This window comes from Falco peregrinus, chromosome 3 (assembly GCF_023634155.1).
Source record: "Falco peregrinus isolate bFalPer1 chromosome 3, bFalPer1.pri, whole genome shotgun sequence".
Lineage (NCBI taxonomy): Eukaryota > Metazoa > Chordata > Aves > Falconiformes > Falconidae > Falco > Falco peregrinus.
Window position 1 is genome coordinate 113,291,201 of NC_073723.1, and position 19,187 is coordinate 113,310,387.

At 52.2% G+C, this 19,187-nt stretch overlaps 1 protein-coding gene across 7 annotated transcripts in view; it reads left to right on the forward strand.

Moving 5' to 3' along the window:
- Nucleotides 1-19,187, forward strand: part of CASZ1 (castor zinc finger 1) — a 208,189-nt gene that overhangs the window by 129,314 nt on the left and 59,688 nt on the right. For 2 of the 7 annotated variants that reach the window (XM_055798845.1, XM_055798846.1), the window contains one exon: nt 7,670-7,830. The exons of the other annotated variants lie outside the window; for them this stretch is intronic. In XM_055798845.1, coding sequence (XP_055654820.1) covers nt 7,812-7,830 — 19 coding nt within the window. In that variant the 5' untranslated portion in view covers nt 7,670-7,811. The remainder of the gene's footprint in view (nt 1-7,669; nt 7,831-19,187) is intronic. 7 annotated transcript variants of the gene reach the window in all.

Sequence of the window (19,187 nt, forward strand, 5' to 3'; positions counted from 1 at the left end):
GCAGATCGATAGAGAGTTGGTATGGGATTTTTGGCAGCTGGGACATATATTTGTCCCTCCTCCCCTCCCACCACCCCTCCAGGAAACGGCCAGCATCATAGTGAAAGCAGGTGGAGCAAAGCTCCGTCCTTCCACTTTCCTCACCTTGTCCTTCCCTGTCCTCCGTGTGCTGCAGCCACCGGGACTGGAGGGCTCTGCAGGAGCGTGTGTGAGGCCGCAGAGAGCACGCAGCACACGGTGCAGGAGTGGTCCACTCCCCTGTGCTGGCTCCACTGGCCCCTCATTGCCGTTTACCCTTTGCAATGGCCAAGTTCACCCTTTTGTATACGGGGGCAATCCTGTGGGTCATTCTGGTGTCCCCAAGAGCAGGATTTGGCCTTCATTGTTTGCACAGTCCTTTTATTTGACAAGGGCTTCTTCCCTGTCTGGATCCAAAGTAACTCCCCTCTGCCCTTCTTTCCTGCTGTGGCCATCAGTGCTGATGTCACCTTTCTGCAGATGGGGAAAGCAAGGCACGGTGACATGGAGTGGATTCCTGGAGGCCAGAGAAGGAGTCAGTGCTGAAGCTGGGATTAGGGGCCGTGTTTCTGGCTGTCCTTCACCAGCACTCAGCCCCTTGGCCGTGGACCTGGGTTGGTGCTTCTTCCCCACTCATGGGGCTGCCCAGGGCGCCCCATCTGTGTGTACCCAAAAGCTGTGGGCGAGCTTCCAGCATGAGCTGGGAGCCAGTGGCAGAGGGGAGCAGTGGGGGAGGATAGGGGTGCTGTGCAGGTCCTGTCAGGGGAGAGCGGTTAGCTCTGCCTTAAGATGTCCTTAACCCTTGCCACCCCTCCTGGCTGCCGAACCTCTGACAGGTGCTGAGCGCCGCACACAGTGAAGTTAATGAAATGAGTATTTCGGGGAGGGGGGAAGGGAGGCTCTGTACTGCACCCTGGGGCCCTGGGTTTATTAATGGTGACCTGCCATTAAAGACTAAAGTGCTAACCTGGTCATATTTAGCAGCTTTCAATGGTATCCCAGTGGCCTCCGCCTGCAATATCAACTCCTGCCTTCCCCCGGCAGCCCCAGGCCGGCAGGAGCTGACTCCAGAGTTTCTCTGCTAGGATGAGTCTGGTGGGCAGCACTAAGAAGTCTCTGTGCTGCTGCTGCCAGACAGATTTCCACCCCCTCCTGCTGCTCTGAGCAGCCTCCCCCTCTTACTGCCAGGTCTTGCCAGGGAGCACTTGGAAAAGAGGACCAAATCCTGGCATCTTCCTTTACTCAGACAGAGCCTGGGGGTCACTAGGAGAGGGAGACGTGCCAGTGTGAAGCTCACAGGTTTTGGCCATGAAGGAGAGGCATACTCAGGCTCTGCAGAGTGCTTCCACAGAGCTCTCTGAGAAAGCACTGGCAAATTATCCCTCCATCGTGGCAGGCTGGGAAATGAGGCAGCAGCTCTGCCAGACCTGATTAAAATAGGACTAGAGGCTAACAGCTTCAGGTCAGAGCAGTGCTCTCACTGCTACTGTCCCTCTTGCTCTGGTCCAAGAGGGACTTGGAAAACCCAGGCATGGGGGGCAGTCCCCCAGGGGATGACAGCAGTTGGACATTGCAGTGACAGGCACTTTAGAAAGATGCTGGGGGCTGCTGCTGGTCCAGGCAGGCATCAGTGTTAGCAGAAGAAAAAAAAAAGCCCCAGAGTCTCCTTGGAGCTGATTCTGCTCTTGATGCCTCCCCAGAAGCAAGATCCTGCTGTGCTCTGTGTGCCAATTGAGATTATTGCCTTCCCTGATCATTTCTTCCTGGATTAAAAACTCAGCACAGAGTATTTTGCCCTGTGTTATTCCAGGATACCCATTAGAAGCTCTGTGTGGTGTGGACCCTGGCAGAGGGATCGGGGAATCACGGGCCATCTCCAACTCAGGCTGATCCTGCTGCTCAAGATGGGAGGTGGAGATGCACCTGCCCCCTCACACCTCTGTTTTGCCTGGGGTGAGGGCATGAAGACTGAGGCCATCAGGGATTTTCCTCTCTCCAGCAAGCCCTGTGAGGCACAGATCCCTCGTCCTCACAACCCTGCCCTTCATGTGGGCACGTTTGTCAGCGTGGGCTTCGGGCCATTCCCCAGCAGAGCCAGCGAGGGCAGGGGCCTTGTTCCAGCAGAGCTCCAGCCCTCGCAGCCTCCCAACAGGACGAGTGCCGGTTTGGCAGCCAGGCTGGGGGCAATCCTCGCTCTCTCGTTTGGCTCTGTGCCCCACTTGATCCGGAGCCAGGTTTTGCTGTAATCCCTACATCCTGTTGCAGGTCCTTAATCAGCTGGAGCTGGCCTGGAAAAAAACCAAAAACCCAAACCCCAAACTGTTGTGGTTAAATCTCCCCACTCCTGGGTGGTGGGGAGGAGTGTGCAGCAGCCTTCCCTGGCACCAGGAGGCTGGAAGGGCTGGGAGAGATTGCAGCTCCCTTGCTGCGGAGAGAAAAGGATGAGCGTGTGTTTCTGCTGGGGGTCTCCGCAGGACCTGCTAGTTGCTGTTACCCAGCGAAGGGGATGGCGCCGGGTTTGAGGCACTGGTTCCTCCTGTTCCCCCACCACCAGCACAGCTAGGGATGCCGCCCCTTCAGCCCTTGCTGGGTAGGCTTGAAAACTCTCTGGGTTGTTGTTGAGTTGTTTTTTTTCCCGTTTAATGCATAGAATAACACTGATGGGTCTGAACAGCTCCAGCCAGGCGACGAGGGGAAAGAATAACAAGCTCCTGAATGTCAGGCGAAATTATGGGCCATTGCTATTTAGGGTGAGTCTGGTGGATTTAGGGCCTCTCTGTTCTATTGTCCCAGCTGCTCTGAGCATTGGAGCAGGCGAGACACAAGTCGGGAATTTTATTGCAGAGCATGTGCCGGGGAAGGCTGGTTCTGAGCGTTTCCGGAGCTGAACAGCAGCAGTGGGGGTTAGGGGACAGTTTCTGTTGGAAAGTTGGTGCGATGTGATACTGGGAGGGGGTAGGAGGCTGGAAGTCCTGGATAAGTGGTCATCCAGGAGAGAAGAAAGCCCCTTTGCTTCCTGCTCTTTGTCAGGATTCAGCTCCAGATGTACATCAGACTCCCCAAGCCAGCGTAGCGTTGGTCTCTATCATCAGCCCTTGGCTGGCCGTCTGGCTGCGGCTCTCCGCAGGAGCTTCCCTGGGCAGACTCTGCTGGTCCCCGACTGCATCTGGCGAGCACACTGCTGCTCAGCCCCTCGTCTTCTTGCCCATCTCTTGTGAAGCATTCAGGGAGGTAGTTTGTACGAAAGACGGTGCATAAATGTGTGCGTTGGATGGGGATTAGGGGTTCTGGTGCCTTCTCTTGGATTGCTTTTGGCTGGCGCTGGTGATGTAACCGGGGCTGGCACTGCGCTTGCACGGCCTGCCAGGTACTGGGGGGAAGGGCCAGATGAACAGCATAAGAGAACATGGAAAGGATGAAGAAAGTGTTATATAGATAGATGTGGGTCGTCCATGGGAAAGTGAAGCCTGCAGGAGCCGTGAACAGGGTGTATCCTAAGCTTCCAGATTTTGGCAAATATGTTATGTCCCATGCCAGGGTGGGGAGGAGTTGCGGAGAGTAAGAAAGCTGTTCCTGCCTGGCTGTCTTCACAGGCATGAGGCTCGGCAGGGTAAATTCTTTGCTTCTTTGGGGCTCTTTTTATTTGACCGGATTAAAAAGCCTATTTGAGTTTCTTAAACCATTTAATCTAAAATCCCCAGGTAGATGCGCCACTGGATTCAGTTTTAAGCTTATAAACAAAATAGGTCTGTGTTTGTCTTCTCTTCGTTTTGTTCTGAAGAAGCAAGGGTTTGACCTGTCCTCCTTGGAGTCGGGGGGTAGTTGGGCTCTTGGGCTTATGAATCCCCTTGAGCTTTCTGAAGGGCGGGAAGGTGCGGAGACCGGGGTGCTGGTGGGACCTCCTGCAGCTCTGGGTTCGGTGTGCGTGTGGCCTGGGCAGCAGTGGGAGGAGGGAGAAGGGCCGAGTTCCACTGGGCAGGTTAAATGACTGAGGCAGTTCCCAGGGCTCAGAACCTACATGGAGTGCTGAGCGTATGTAAAATCCCATTAAGACCACTGCTCTGCAAGGTAGTGTGGGGAGATGGGAAAGGAGGAGGTCATAGGCAGTTGGAGAAAATGGGAGGAAAGCATGCGTGATCCACTGGAGCGGTCAGGGTAATTCTTTCCCGTTCCCACAGCCCTTTGAGAGGAGCTTGTTCTCCTCCTCTGCTCCCAGCGTGCCCAGCTCCTGCCAGGTGTTCCTCCCGCACCCGTCCTCTCCACCTGCTTGAGGTTCTTGTCTCCTTTCCAGTTCTGTATGGCTTTATTGCTGCCACTCCCTGCGCTTCTGAGGAGGTTTCATGGACATGAGACCGGTTGGGACTGCTCTCAGATCAGCCCAGAATGGGACAGTTCATGATTTGTGTTTGGAGAGAGGTGCTAACGATGCCTACAGGAGCTACAGGAACGTTGCAGCTCTGTGGTCCACAGTGTCACGTTTCTGACAGTGGCTAGTGCCAAATGCTCTGAAGGAAGGTACCAAACCCCACAGCAGGCAGATGTAAAACGATCTGCCCCTGTGCCCCCTCGATATCCTTTCCATGTGTCCGGCAGAGACAGCTCGAGTTAGTGATGCCTGCGTGCCTGTGTGGGACGACAGCGGCAGCGCTCGGCCCAGCCCCAGTGGGAGAGGTCCCGTCCCCGGTTCCCCGGTGCTGGCAGCCGCAGCAGAAGGGAGGCCAGCTGCCCCATGCAGCCGTGGAAATGCTCGTTGCAGCGCGGCCGTAGGAAGGCCACGAGGGCAGGCTCTCCTGCTCGCCTCTGGTGGTCCTTGCTGTGAGCAGAGAGGCCTCCCGTGTCTGGGGCTCTCAAGGAGATGCTGTGTGAAGGGGGATGGTGGCAGGACTGTATCCTTCTCCCCCCTGCTTCTCCCAAGGAACTGGGGACAGACAGAGGGACAGGCATCTGTCCGATGGCAGCTTGAACGGGAGGGAGCCCTCTTGGCTTTGCCAAGGGAGCCTCTTTCTATATGGAAATGAAGAATTTAGGCTAATGGAGCTCAACCATCTCTAATTTTGCGATGGCAGGAGGATTTTGATTGAAAGTAATTAAGCAAGCTAGCTGTAAAATTAATTAAAGCAAAAGGGGGGGATTTTTTTATTGGATTGGATAGCGATATAGCGGCTGTCAAATGGGGGACGGATGGGGGTGACCTGAATTCTCTGCCCTCCCTCCTCCCACTCGGGACGTTTATGTCACTTTAATCTCCTTACAGCGGCTGGTGTGCATTTGTTTGAAATAATCAAGGAAATATGGTCAGAAATTGTCAGCTTTCAGATCTAATTTACCTGACAGCCCTGCGCGGACCAGTAAGCCTCTGTGTGCGTGTGTGAGAGCGTGTGTGTGTGTGGTGTATGCGACTGTGTGGTCGTGGAGGACTCCTTGTCTCCCTTCTTCCCACTTTTTTTCATTCTGTCTTCTCTTGATTCCTAGCAAAAATACTTCTGACACATCTGGGACCACCCAGCACCTCGCAGGAAAAAAAAATAAAAATGTTTGAGAATTTTCCTGTGGTCCCTTCTCCACCCCCACCTTCCCATCCCTGCCTCCTCCCAACCTGCCACCTCATCCTTGCACCATAACCAGCTTTAGGGTTTAGGCAATATAGGATTAGGGGAGGTGGCTGTAATTCTTTATTCCAGATGGCTGGCAACTGCTAAACCCACTGTCACAAGTACTGAGTTACAAAAATACTTAAATTAGGCCCTTTGTTTCAGCCCATGTCCCTGCCAAGCAGGTCTCCCTATGTCCTGCCGGCAGCTCAGCTTGCACGGAACAGGTGGGGGACTCTGAGTCAAGACTATAACGATGCTGGGGAGAGTCTTCTCCAGACTTGCACCTATCTGGATTCCCTTGCTCAGCACCATCTGCTTGTTTTTGCCTTTAGCACTTAAAGAGAGATCCTGCAGTAAGAAAGAGCTAGGCATGACTTGGTATACATGTGCTCACTTAGCAGGTGACAGTCCTGATCCGGGGACATATGAAGGCTGCAGCTCTCATACGTCTTACTGGGGGGTGAGTGCTCTTGACAGAGATCCAGGTTCCCCCCTCTGGACCTAATCCTGCAGGTACCTGGAGACCTGAGCTCAGTGTACTGGAAACTGGGGAGGGAGGGCATCTGCTATAGGGCCAGTGTTCCTCAGAGCTGCCCTGGTGCCTCACATCTGTCTTGCTAGGTTGGCTCTTAGGGTTATTATTTATTATTTATTATTGTTCATTAAGTGCTGACAGAGTTGGGGCTTTTGTTTGTTTTGTTTGGGTCTCCCATTTAGCGGCCTTCGCTGAGGCAGACTTCAGTGCCAAGACCTCAGGCGCTTTTACAATTACAGCCCGTGATCCTATTGTATTGTTTATGTAATGACTCTCAATCCCAAGGGATTCTGCAGCCTTTCTTAGACCCAAGCACCCAGCACCTGGCAGGGAGAGTGCAGGGCAAGTGCTGGCCCCTGGTGCCAAGGAAAATCTCTGGGCTTTACATGCTAGGGGATCATTAATACGTAGGCAGATGAGGCTGGACCTTGCTGCAAGGATCCACATGCAGGGAAGTTGATTAAGCTGCTTCAGGAGGAGGAGCGGATGATTCATCCCTGCCACGGCCTGTGTGGTTGCGGGGTATAGTGGTGGCTCAGACCTGGTGCTCTGGCTGTTGGGTGGCTGCAGCCCGCCAGTCTGTCGCTGATACAGTGAGCTGAGTGACTGGTTTGTGGGCCAGTTTATGTGACCAGTCCCCTGAGTGTCCCAGAGCATCCGGAGCCATCTCAGCACTAGAACTGAAACTTTCAGTTTGTTAAGTAGATGTGTGGAGGGCACCTCGCCAGCTCTGTAACCTGCTGGACATGGGTAGGACATGGTCTAGTCCATGACCGGCTGTGTGTGGCTATGCTGAGGTGGGTGATGAGCTCATCACCATGATTCCCTGGTTTAATTCCAGCTTTGCCACTGATTCACTTTGTATCTGTAGCCATGCGAATGCATAGCTTTGTGCCAGTGCTTCCTCATCAGTATAATGGGTATAATTAGGCTTCCCTGATTGAAGATAGCACTGAACGCTTAGCGTGCTGGCAGATTTTTTTCTTTTGTTTCAAAGTCCTTTCCAAAAAAAGGGGGTAAGACCTGATTTTAGAGTGCTGGTTCCCATATCGTATTTCAAATATATGGGGATTAAAATCTCTGGCACTATCAAACCCTTTCCTTGTGGGACAGGTCTGCTGTGAAGTGTTGGTTTTCCATAAACCTACCAGAAGCATAGTTAGGTGAAGACTTAAGTCCTTCTGAGCGCTCAGTCTCCTCTGTATTCGGCAAAATAGGGGAGTTGCAGGATGTGGCACTGCTGATTTTCTGTGTTAATTACAAACATAACAGAATTTTAATATCAAGAATAGTCTAAATAATTTCATGGCCTGTTAACCAAAAGAGAGCTTGAGTTCTGGGATGTGGACCAGGCTACCACTGATAATGGTATCTAGTCAGGGGTGTCTGGAAGAAGGGCCATGCTGGACAGGATGCTGGATAGGATGGGTAGGAGCTGGCTGCTCCTGTTTCCTTCTGTAGATTGCAAGACCAAATGATTAAGAGTGCATTAGATAATTTTCTAACATAACATTCCCTACAGGCAGTTACTGGCATTGCTGTAGAGGCATCCTGAACGACGGTGTTGGAAAAGGAAGTGCACAGGACAGTCATTCTGCATTGTGAAAATGTTTGAGACCCCCATGCAAAGCTGTGCTCTGTTCTGACTCCAAGTCTCCTCAGACATGGCCGAGGAAAATGCATGTGAGTGCTAACCTGGGGGCACCTTCTGTTCTATTTGTACCTGCTTGTACCTGTTCAGCACACCTCCCCTCTCAAGCACTGCCGCTCTCACTGCAGATGGGTCTGGAGATCCAGGAGCTAGAAAACATCCTGTGGTTGGGTGAATGGGATGAAATGTTCAGATTTGGGTGGTGTGTCTTTTTTCTCTCAGTTTGGCGTGAGTGGCAGTGGGAGGGCATAAGCTCAGTCCTCTGGTCACCGGCGTGGTGTCAGCTGGGAAAATAATTCTTCTGAGCTTAGCAGAGTGATGTTAGCATAAGAGCAGTCAGAGAGGGATCAAGCCTAGCAGGTCTGGAAGAGGAGAGCCTCAGCGCTGGTCTGAGAGTGTCAGAGATATGTGACACATTGATTTTGCTTGCTTGTGCTCAGGACTGGAGATGAGCCACTCATCCTCGGTCTGTGGGGCAGGAGAGTCCTTCAGAAAGCAGACTGGCAGCTCAGCTCCCATCAGTTCAGAGAAGCCACGGGAATGTGCAAAGGGATCCCCAGGAGTGAGACATGGCAGAGACACCTGTATCTGCCTTTCCTGGGGAGACACTTCAGGCTGTGGAGCTGCTCACACAGCATCTTGCTCCAGCACTGAATCCTGGCTGCTGTTCTGTGCATCCAGCTGGCTTGGGGCAGTGAAGGGAAGAAAAAGGCAGAGCCAGCGACTCAGCTGATCGGGGGTTTCAGGCAGAGGTTGCCTTGCCTGACTTGTGATGGATTCGGGGGCTTTCTGTAAAAACTGTCTCCAAGGGCAAGTCCGAACAAGCCGGTTACTCTTAATTTCCTGTGGAGGCAGAAAAGCCACCGAGAAAACAAAACTGCTGCAATAGAAGGTTTGGGGATAAAAGGGCATAGTGTTGCTGGCCAAACAAGACTGTGTTTGATGATATATCTGTCATCCCAAATGCCTCCCTGGCAGCGGGACCCAAGGACCTCATGAGGATTCAGGACAGGCTTTTGGGAGGACATCCCCAGCAGTGAAGTGGGATGCTGAGTGGGGCATAAGGCAGTGGGGGAGGCATGGAAAGCTGTATGTCACACTTCCAGCTCATCTGCTGGGGCCCAGTTAAAACACAGGTGTAAGGGAAAAGGGTGTCAGTATGTCTCCCACTCAGCCTCTCCCTTCCCCCTTCTTTCGATCTCATGCCATCCTGGGGCACCATGCGAGTTTATCAATTTACACCAGAATGCAGTAAAACCACTGAGGTTGCCAAGGTCTTGGTTTCATTAATTCTGAACCCTGATATGCCAGCCCCTTGCTCTGGCACTCGTTTGCAGGGCTGTTGCTGCTAGTGCAGGCTCGCCTCACAGCTTATTAAACCAGCACCTTTGAAACCTACACTGAATGCATAGAATCGCTTAGGTTGGAGAAGACATTTAAGATCATAGAGTCCAACCGTAAGCCCAGCACTGCCGAGTCCACCACTAGACCATATCACAGTTCAGATTCATAACATCAGATTCTGCCATGTCCCTCACTCCCCTAGAAAACAGCTTATTAAAAATCACCATTGGTAATTGCCTGGGAAGTCATATTTTTAGTGCTTTCCTTCCGTTCTTGGGAGTTGAGCTTTCTCCTTTCCCAGACCATGGAGTAAATCATGACCATCCTTGCTATTTACTTCAGACTACAGAGGACTTGAAAATGTTCCTGTAGGGCCAGTCTGCGCTCAGGAAAGCCAGTGGATCCATCACAGTTGTCTTTGGGAGGGAGAAGTTCTGCATGATGCTGAGGGTTAACAACTCAAAGGCAGTGATTGCCCATCCTGGGCACGAGCTGCTAGCAGCTGCAGTGTCAGCAGGGACCCTCAACCCACCACTGCTCTGCGGTTTCAGTGCCCACAAATCCCCCTGGTCCATGGTGGCTGGAGGTGACTTCTTCTCCCAGCCCTGGTGGAAGAGAGAGCAAAGGCTGAGAAATGGGTTGCTCAGCAAGCGTGCCTGTGCGTCCCCACAGGGACCCGACGGTGTTTGTGGTGGGAGGGCAGTGCAGGAGCAGCAAAGTAGTCCCAATCCCTTGTCAATGTTTGTGTCTTTTTGCATGTTGGTGGATATTTGTCAGTAAGTGATAGTGCTGAGCTGGATACCACTGAGCTGCTGGAGGCAGAATGAGAACTGTTGACTTTGAGGAGCTTGAAATGTGTCTTTGGTGCTGGAGGGTCTCCTCATGCATCCTTGCAGCAGTGGGGCTGCTCCCCAGCCCTGGTGAGAGCCACACTGCTCCCCAGCTGGGCTGGCCAGCCCAGAGGCTGTGTGGGAGAGGGCTCAAGGCAGCGCTCCTGGAGTTCACGCTGCACAGGAGATACACCCTTACGGAGCTGTCTTTTTATTTGCAAACTGAGCAGTTGTACTGGAAGAGATTTAGCAAACATGGGACTGCACAATGCTATGTGTACTGAGTCACACATCAGGGCTAGAGCCAACTAGCACTGTGAGCTACTGAGGCAAACATTTGAGAATTGTTACAATAGGCACCAAAAATATCTTGAAGTGAGATCTTTCTGCATCGCTGCATGTTGGGTAACAGGGAGGGCTGACAACCTAAGCTTAAACTCTACCCACATGCTCTAGAGCTCATCCTGGGCAAGGCAGGCAACTGGGGTGGGAACAAAACAGAGAAAAAGCAGTTTTGCTCCTAAAAAGGGAGCCCTGATTAGCCAGTTTCACATAGACTGGAAATGTTCTGCTCTGGTGGGGGGACAGGGTTGTGGTCCTGCACAGCGAGTTAGGCTTTAGTGTTTGGCCCCGTGCTCCTGGCTGACTGCGTTTCAGGGCAGGATGACCCCAGAGTTACTAACATGTTGGATCTGCAGCTCAGAGCTCCCCACACCTGCACAGGGCCAGGGCAGGACCAGTGCCTACAAGATGTTTTCTCCTGTCTGGTTTTGAAGCTCCCAAGCAAGGGGGCTGCTCTTGAGGTCTCTTGTAGAAGCTGTCCCTGTTGCAAGGTTTTCTCAGGGGGTTGCTCTGTGGTCGTCGTTTCCTCCCTGTCACTCCCTTGTAAAGGAGCTACTTCCCCAAAGCCCAGGTCTGGTTTCAGAGACGCAATCCCCCAAACTCAGATCTTGGGGGCTTGTCCAAGCCATCTCAGCAGAACTGGAGAACAGGCAGTGGAGGCTTTCAGTGCTGCTGGTACATACTCGCGCAGACTGAGCGCAGGGCTGGTAGTGAGCGCTGGATCTGACTCAGCCTCCTGCCAAGTGACCTTTCAGCATCCTTCCTCCAGTCCTCCCATACCCTTCCCTCGTGTCCTGCAGCCTGCTGCTCTCCGCAACCCTCGTGTGGGCTGGGATCGCACCTCGGCCTCGCCGCGGCCCCTTCCTGGCTTCGAGCGCTTGCTCTCTCCCACTGGTTTTGCAGCCGTTTTTTCTGCCAGCGCAGGGCACTGAAAAGTGCTGGCACTGCCAAAAACCCTGTGTGCACTACGACTCCCCAAACATCCCTTTATTTTTATTGTTCTGTTAATTACTGTTTAAACTTTAATAAGTCACTTCGTCAGGAGGGGGGACCTGCAGTGAGGTTTCTGTGCAAACACTGGGCCCGGCAGTGACTCTAGTGTAACATAACCCTTTATACAATGTGGGAATGTTTAGACTGTAACAGAAACTTGTTATTTTAATGACAGTTAAAGGGGGAAAAAAAAGAACAGAGCGAATGAAAAAGGGAAGCAAGTTTGTTGGGGAAATGGCTCATCTCAATCTCTCTGTCTGGCCTCTTTTCTCTTGGCTTTAATGATAGCTGGATAAGGAGGCTTTATGGCTTCTGTTGAAGCAAGTCTTGTTCCCAGAGATGCCCTATACAAGGCAATATGTCGTCCCCTCTGTTCTGCGGGGTAAGGCTAACAGCAAAGAGATGCTGATGGAAGCAGCATGGCTTGATTTTGCTCAGAGGCAGCAGCAGATGCCTAAAGCCAATTTGAGCTCAGTCTAATTATTCTGACCCACACAAGAGACTTTCCCCTTCTATTCAGAGCTTCTTCCACTGTTAAGTTTTTAAGTAGCTATGCTGAAACAGATGCTGGCATGCCATAGGTAAGAGGGTCCAACATCCCATGGAAAAATGGACCTTGAAGCTAGAAAATGTTGCCTGATTTTGACTGGTCACCCCTCAGAAGAAGGAACCATCGTGGATGCTGAGTGAGGGAAAGGGGGAGAGAGAACCTGGCTCATACTCTCAGCAGTGGGAGGGTAGAGGGTTTGCAGACATCCTCGATTTTAGATTGTGACTGTTGACATCTGTATTGCTCTGAGGTAGCAGAGGATGCCCGTGCAGCGGCTGATGTCCCTGCATCACAGCACTGAAGTCACCTCCAGGTTTGGCTTGCCTTGTCTATATTTAGCACTCACTATAGACAAGACCATATAGAGTGATATATATGATCTGAAAACCTTCAACTCATGCTGACCTCTCTGCTGCTACAGCGAAATCCCCAAAATCTGTACAGTTTGAATGTGGAGTGACGCAAGGCCGGGAGAAGGGAGCGCTCCCACCTTATCCCTGCGCAGGTTTCGTGTTTCCCTGTCCCCGGGCTGGTCCCTGGGGTGCTGGTCCCCGGGCAGCCCAGCTTTCACTGCCAGCGTGGGTGGTGGGCCCGAGGGACTGAGGGAGGAGAGGTGTGAGGGGAGTCGGGGTACGGGCTGGAGCAGAGGCTTGGCAGATGTTGAGGAGGAGGAAGCTGGGATGGTGTTGGGAACTTGGGGGAAGAAAAGGGGAGAGTAACAGCACACTAGGGCAGCTGGGAGGGGACGGGGGACACAAAGGGCAAAACTTTGGAGGGGAGGTTAGGAGGATGTGTGGTGTAAGGAGCACTGCTGGAAGAGGAGCCTTTCATAGCATCGAGAACCTTCCTCGGGCACCAGCGCACTGCCAGGACTCCTGTTCCTCTGTGCAGAGACCCTCTGTCCTCTCTGCAGAGTTTCTGATCAAAACAGGAGCCTGGGGGACTTGCACCCCCCTAAAGCTTTTTGGTGAGGGTGAATGTAGGGTGGAGCGGGAGAGGATGAAATCATGGGCCTCCGGGGGACTGTTTTCCCAAGTGGGTGAGCGTGCAGGGAGCAGGCCAAAACGGTTCACGCTTTCCTCGCCCGCTGCTGGGGTTGTGATTGTTATTGATTGGGTTTGCTGTTCTCGGCACTTTGTGTTTTTCCAGCTGAGCACTGGCTGCCCCTTGAATATTTTTTTTTCTTACCTCTGCTTTAGTTCAAACACCCACAGAGGTTGCAGATGGGGCAGGTGTGTGCCCAGCCCTGTGTGGCGGGGGTGAGCCCGCACCGGGGCTGCGCGCAGTCGGGAGCATGCGACGTCTGTGTAAGGTACCACTAACATGCAAGCCTGCTGTCAGTAAGATTAAATTCACAGGTCTGTGTTATCTCTGGAAGTGTGTCATACAAAAAGGTAAAGGAACGTGCTCTTGTAGAAAAACCAGCGTCAGGGCTTCATGTTGAAGCACATAATAGGAACATGCACAGGGACTTCCCACGCTTGGGCATGTATAATGTATATCTGGCTCAGGGTGCATAAGCTTCAACCTCAAAGACAGAGGGCTAAGGGAACTGCTAGCTGGAGAAATAGTTTTATTTCATTTCCAAGATATGGTCATGACTTTCAGACCCTGCCGAGCCCCTCGTGTTGACCTGCTCTCACACCAACCATGTGGTCACGTCCCTCCTGTGCCTACTCATGGGGCCAGTGGCAGGAGCCGTCCCTTTAGGAATGGCATTTTTCAGGTTCCTCTATGAGTTGAACATGTCCCAGCTGCAAAAATAACTAGCCTATATACCCTGTGGAAACAGGAGCAGCAGCGACACATCTGTCTGGTCTGGGCAGAGCCAGCTTGTAACTAATGCCCCAAAGGGGCATCGAGCGGCTGCAAGCACTTGTCAGTGTGGAAGCCCCACATGGCGACCTCTGGGGGGGACTAGCCCATCGGAGGGGCAAAGCTTCATGGAGGGCAGAGCAACAGATACCTCTGGGCCTCTTGTAGGACCGGTGGGTTCCAGCAAGACATTAATATTGACTGGCTGCTCTAGACCAGCTGCAGGGCATGCAGGCTGCTGGCGGGGCGAGGCGAGGGGCCGAGGCTGGCACTGCTGGGCGCCCGCGTCCCCAAGAGCAGCCCCAGGCTCTGCCCCCCCCGGCCCCTGCTCCTGCCTCCCCCGTGGCCGGTGGGGTCACTTTGGTTGGAGAGCGCAAGCTGAGCTCAAGGATAGAGCCCCCTGGACGGAGCCAAGGAGCCACTGTATAAAAAACGCTGAGGTTTTCCTTTTCTGTACAGCGCGTTTCCCTAAATTGCCTTTGACTGTGTGCATCGCTAATGAAAGTTTATGCCCTTGTTAGAAGGACAGGCAGGTCCGTTCCAGTTAGGGCTGGGTCTATCCTTCTGCCAACTGCCCTCCCCAGCACACACACACGCTCGCTCGCTTGCTCGCTCTCCCTGGTGAATAAGTGGAGGCTGTTATAAAAAAAAAAAAAAAAAAAAAAAAAAAAAAAGAGGAGGGGAAAAAAATTTCCATATTTGTGTAAGTTGCTTTAAAAGCATTTTATCATGTCATAAAAAAAAGGAAAGTACTCTCGGAAATTGATCCTGCACACGAGCCCATTGGACAGAAGGACGTCGGGATGTTAATGGCTATTTTGCTCCAGGGTGGCTTATTAAAAAATTTATACATAAATGCTTAAAATTGCATAAATTATTTAAAAAAAAAACATAGTAAGCAATTTGCAGTCCCGATCCACTTTTCCTCTTTTTCTTTCCCTTGTCATCCTTTTCTTCCCTTCTTTCCTACAAAAAAATTCCTTCCCCCTGTTCTCACCCTTGTCCCCTCCCTGTCTGAAAATGTGATGCATCCAAAATTACACACGTATGTGTGTAAAATAAATATGATTTTAAATGTGACCCGCCACTGGCCAGCGGAGCTGGCTGCGAAGGGGAAATAAAAAAAAAAAAAAGAGGGGAGAAAAGAAAAGAAAAGAAAGAAAGAAGTTTGGATATGATGAGTGTTTCTCGCAGGCGTGGAATGTCACCCACATATCCTGGAGATTGTACTGGGGAGGTTTATGATGGTTTCCCATTGATTTGTTTCCCCGACGCAGCTGCCGACCTCTATTGAGGGACAAACATAATCAGCACTGACGCAAATTAGATGGTTATTCGTTTTGAAAATTGACAGAAAAACAATAAAAAAGATGAAATGCTCCCAAATCAATAGATATAATGAAATTCAAATAATCCGAGAGATGAGGTCTCCATGGCAACTGATAATGTGGAAAAGAAAACAATTTAATAAAGGACAGACACACTTTGAAAACAGATTGGGCAAAGGGAAGGCGGGGGGGCGAGGGAGCAAGGGGGGCCGTGGGTTGGGTGGTGGTGGGAGGGGGCAGCGGGAGGAGGTGGTGGTGGGGAGCCGGAGCCGGCTGCCTCTCCGGTTGGTTAGCGGTGCTGTAGTGAAGGATCACTGTCCATCCCAAGGACGCTTGCCATAATTAAGAGAGGCTTTCGGTCCAGAAAGTGCAGATTCAGGTTTTAATACACAAAATTATTTCAGGAGCACTGAATCGGAAAGTCGTTTGTTATGACCTTCCTGAGAGGCCTGGAGCAGGGCATGTTGGAGGCGCGGCGGCTGAGCCAGCTGAGTTATGGCATATTTGTGTTTTTATAGTGCGGAGGGGAGGGGGGAAGGGGGGAAGAAGGTTAAACAGTATTTACAGCTCAGTTGTTTTCAGAAAGGAAAGAGAAATAGAGTTCATGAAAAGATGCGAGTGGAAGCGAGAGAGAGAGAGAGGGAGAGGGAGAGATCCCCTGCCCGGCACAAACACTCCGCTGGGACGCCAGCTCCAATGAGACACTCACCGATGCTCTTTTTGCCTTAAGGTGTGAGGTGCAGACGGGCTGGGGGTAAAGAGGGGCTCTGTGGTGGGATGGGGAGTGTGGCTGTCCCTGCTGCCAAGTCTGTCTGCAGGGTCCGGCTGGGAGCCCACTGTCTTCTCACTCCAAGCTGCAGAATAAACTAGGCATGTGGGCTTGTGCTGAAAGCGTGCATGCGAGTGTGTGTGTGTGTGTGTGTGTGTGTGTGCGTGCAGGGTGCTCTGCGCTCACACGGGTGGCTGCCTGTGTGCGTCTGCATGTGTGGCTGCTAGTGGGCTGTATGTATGTGGGTGCTCTCCGCGTGTGCAGGGCTGAGCAGAGCTCAGTGCATGCGGGTGTGCGCCTCTGGGGAGGTGCATATGCTATATATCTGTCTGTATTGCAGAGTGCGGGTGTAACACTTGTACGGTCACAGGTACATTGACGTTTGCATGCATTAGCATGTGTTCTGTGTGCATACTGTTTCATGAGCACATGCACGGGCATGCAGTTGCGTGTGTTTGTGTGCTGGGTCATGCGTGCCCCTGCATGTGATAGTGCACCTGCATGGCCACGTTTCTATACACGTGTGTGTTCCCACTGATGGGTGTTTGTAATTAGTGATAGCACTAGCGCATGGATGGGCTCACAAGGACAGGAGAGATAAGAAGATGAGCTCTAATGACCAGAAGAAAGAGCAGCAAAAGGCAAGATGGAGAATTAGTGTTGGTGTGAGCACTGGGTAGCGTGGGGTGAGTGCCCGCACAGCCCGACCAGTGGGGTTCCTCTCCCAGCTCTGACAGGACTGCTGAGTTAACAGGCTCGGGGATGACCCGCTGCTTTCATGCCAGAGCTCAGCTCTCCTCTGGCCAGACTGAGCCTTTGCCACACAAACAGGACGGACAAGCATTTCTCCTAACCACATTGCACAGTAAGGGCAGGTGACAGGCATCTCCGGGGATTAGAGAGCCCTGAACTCCCGGTGCTGCATCTGATGGGTGCCTGCTTTGTGGGTTCACAAAAGACTCCCGGCCCCACTTGGGGATTACAGAAACCTCTAAGGGTCCTGAGTGCCCCCTTTGCATACCAAGCCCAGAGCACTTTCGCCTGCGCACACACAGCTCAGGCAGCGGGGCTGTGGGGAGGACATTAACACAAGCTGGACAGCTAAGATGCTTTGGTTTGCTCTCTGTCATACAGCTCTTGCTGAGGTCTCACTTACATTTGCGGGCTAACACACTGATTTACTTTGCAGGACCTTGAAAGACCACAATAATGAACTTTTTCTGGCACTGTGTTTCTTAGTGATGCATCAAGCATTCAGGCTCCCAACTCCCATTTAGCTCCTGACTTCCCACTGCAATTAATTAGGGGTCTGCATTCTTTGTTGGGTCTGAGCTTAATAGTGCTGAAAGGGATTGCAAATTGCTCTTAAACTGCCTACCAACTACCAACAGGGTTTGGAGGGACCCTTTGTAGGAGGTGGCTCACTTAACCCCTGCCCTTGATTAGGGATGACTCTTGAGGCCAGCCTGAAGCCGGAGCTGCTCTCCACTGACTCGGGTCACGTTGTGTTTGGATTCTCTGTGAAGTAACTCATTAAAGACAGTCACCAAGAGGGACTGATGAAACTTTGAGCAATTCCCTTCCTCATCTGCGTCCTTTAAGAGACCAGTTGTCTCTCCCAGGTCCTTTTTATTCCCCCAGCATCAGGTACTCACAGCTAAGTCTGGTTCCCTCTCTGCCACCTCGATGTCTCACCGCACCCCCTGCCCCATCAGCGGGGTCTGGGCAGCGTTTTGGAGAGGCTCACACCTTGCCCTCTGCCTCATTCCTGGGGAGCTGGCTCCCGCATGGGCTGGCGGGCCCTGCTCCAGAGGCTTTCCCAGACCTTTTGCTCTCCACCAGCCCTTCCCTCCCTCTCTCTGCATCCACCATGTCCTCCTGGCACAGCACCCAGTGCATCTACAGAGAGGTGAAGTTTGGCACAGTGTTTGCATTTAGTTGCCCTGGCAACGTGTCTGGCTTCATAGGGAGTTTTCCAAGGGCCACAGCTAGCCTGCAGGGACCTGGTGGTGATAAGCTATTACTCTTCACCCTCCCTTTTGCGTCTTTCCTCTTGGTTTTCTTCACAACCTGTGGGGAGATTGATGGCAGGATTGTGATGTAGATGTTAGCAGTTCTGGTTGATTTATAGAGTTACTTAGGCTGAGTGAGGCCACTTAGGCTCATCTGGATAGTAAACCTTTTAACTGGACTGAAAAATTAATAATAAATAAATAAATAAGGCAAGAAGGAGAAACTGGATCAGAAAAGCTGATCCTCTTGGCTTTATGTTATCTGAAAGAAAGACTCTGAAGACAGAAGGCTCTGAGGGAGCAGCCCCTCTCAGCCTGGGGAGCAGCGAGACCCTGCTCTGAGAGCTCTGAGAGCAGGTTTTTGTGGGACCAAGAAGAGGAAACTGTTGAAATGTCTTATCAAAGATCCTCCATTGGCAGATGAACTAGAAAGTTGGCTGCATGACTCAAGGGACTTCTGAGCTTCAGACTACCCTGAATCAGTGCTTTTCCTCTGCTGTTGAACTGCAGTAGCACCTAACATTGCAAGCGAGATACTGGGCCTGCTAAGCTAGGCAAGAAATCTTTGCCCAGATGGCTGACTATCTGAAGAGACCCAGCAGGTAAAGGACAGAAGGGCAGCCTGCCTGATGCTGTTTGCCCAAAGAGAAGGAGCAGGTCAGTAACAGAGCAGGGAGCAGAACCAGAGTTTTGACTCCTGTTACTCCCTTTTCCCCCTCTTCTTTCCACTCTGCTCCTTTCGTTAATTCTGGAAGTTCCCTGTGTTACTTGTGTGCAGAAAAAGGGGCTTGTTTCTTGTCTTTTGAAGGTTCAGGGTACGTGAGTGCAGAGCGTGGCAAAGGGAAGGGCAGAGGAATGGAGCTTTGTCTCGGCATTCAGGGGTGAGCAGCAGAGCCGTAGTGGCTCTCAGAGTAAGGAGGCTGGGGGTAGACAAGATCAAAGCACGTTTAGGATCATTTTTGAGATCTGCTCAGGAAAAGGTTCAGACGTGCGTTACTAAAGAGCTGTGAAGAAGGATTAGTCCTGTCCTTGCTCGCAGTTGAACCACTTTCCCCACCAGCTGTGCCAAATGCTTGTGAAGAGCTGGTCGAGCGGCGGCAGAACAGGTCAGCAGCAGGTGAGAAGGCAGTGTCACAGAGGAGAGTGGTGCGGTGCAAGGGAGTGGGGCCAGTGCGGAGGCTGTCACGGTTCAGCCATGCAGGAGACAAGGGCCCCGAGTGGGGCTGAGCTGGGGTCGGGTTGAAGACGGGTTCCACGCAGGCTGGGGTGGTGCAGGTGAGCAGGTCTCTGCAGTGGGAGAGGGTCAATGCAGCAGCCGAGGCGGCAGCGCAGTGCTGAGTATTAGCAGGTGTCCGTCCTGCTCTGCTGCCTGCCAGCCGGGCTCGGCTCTCCAGCGGGGACTCTGC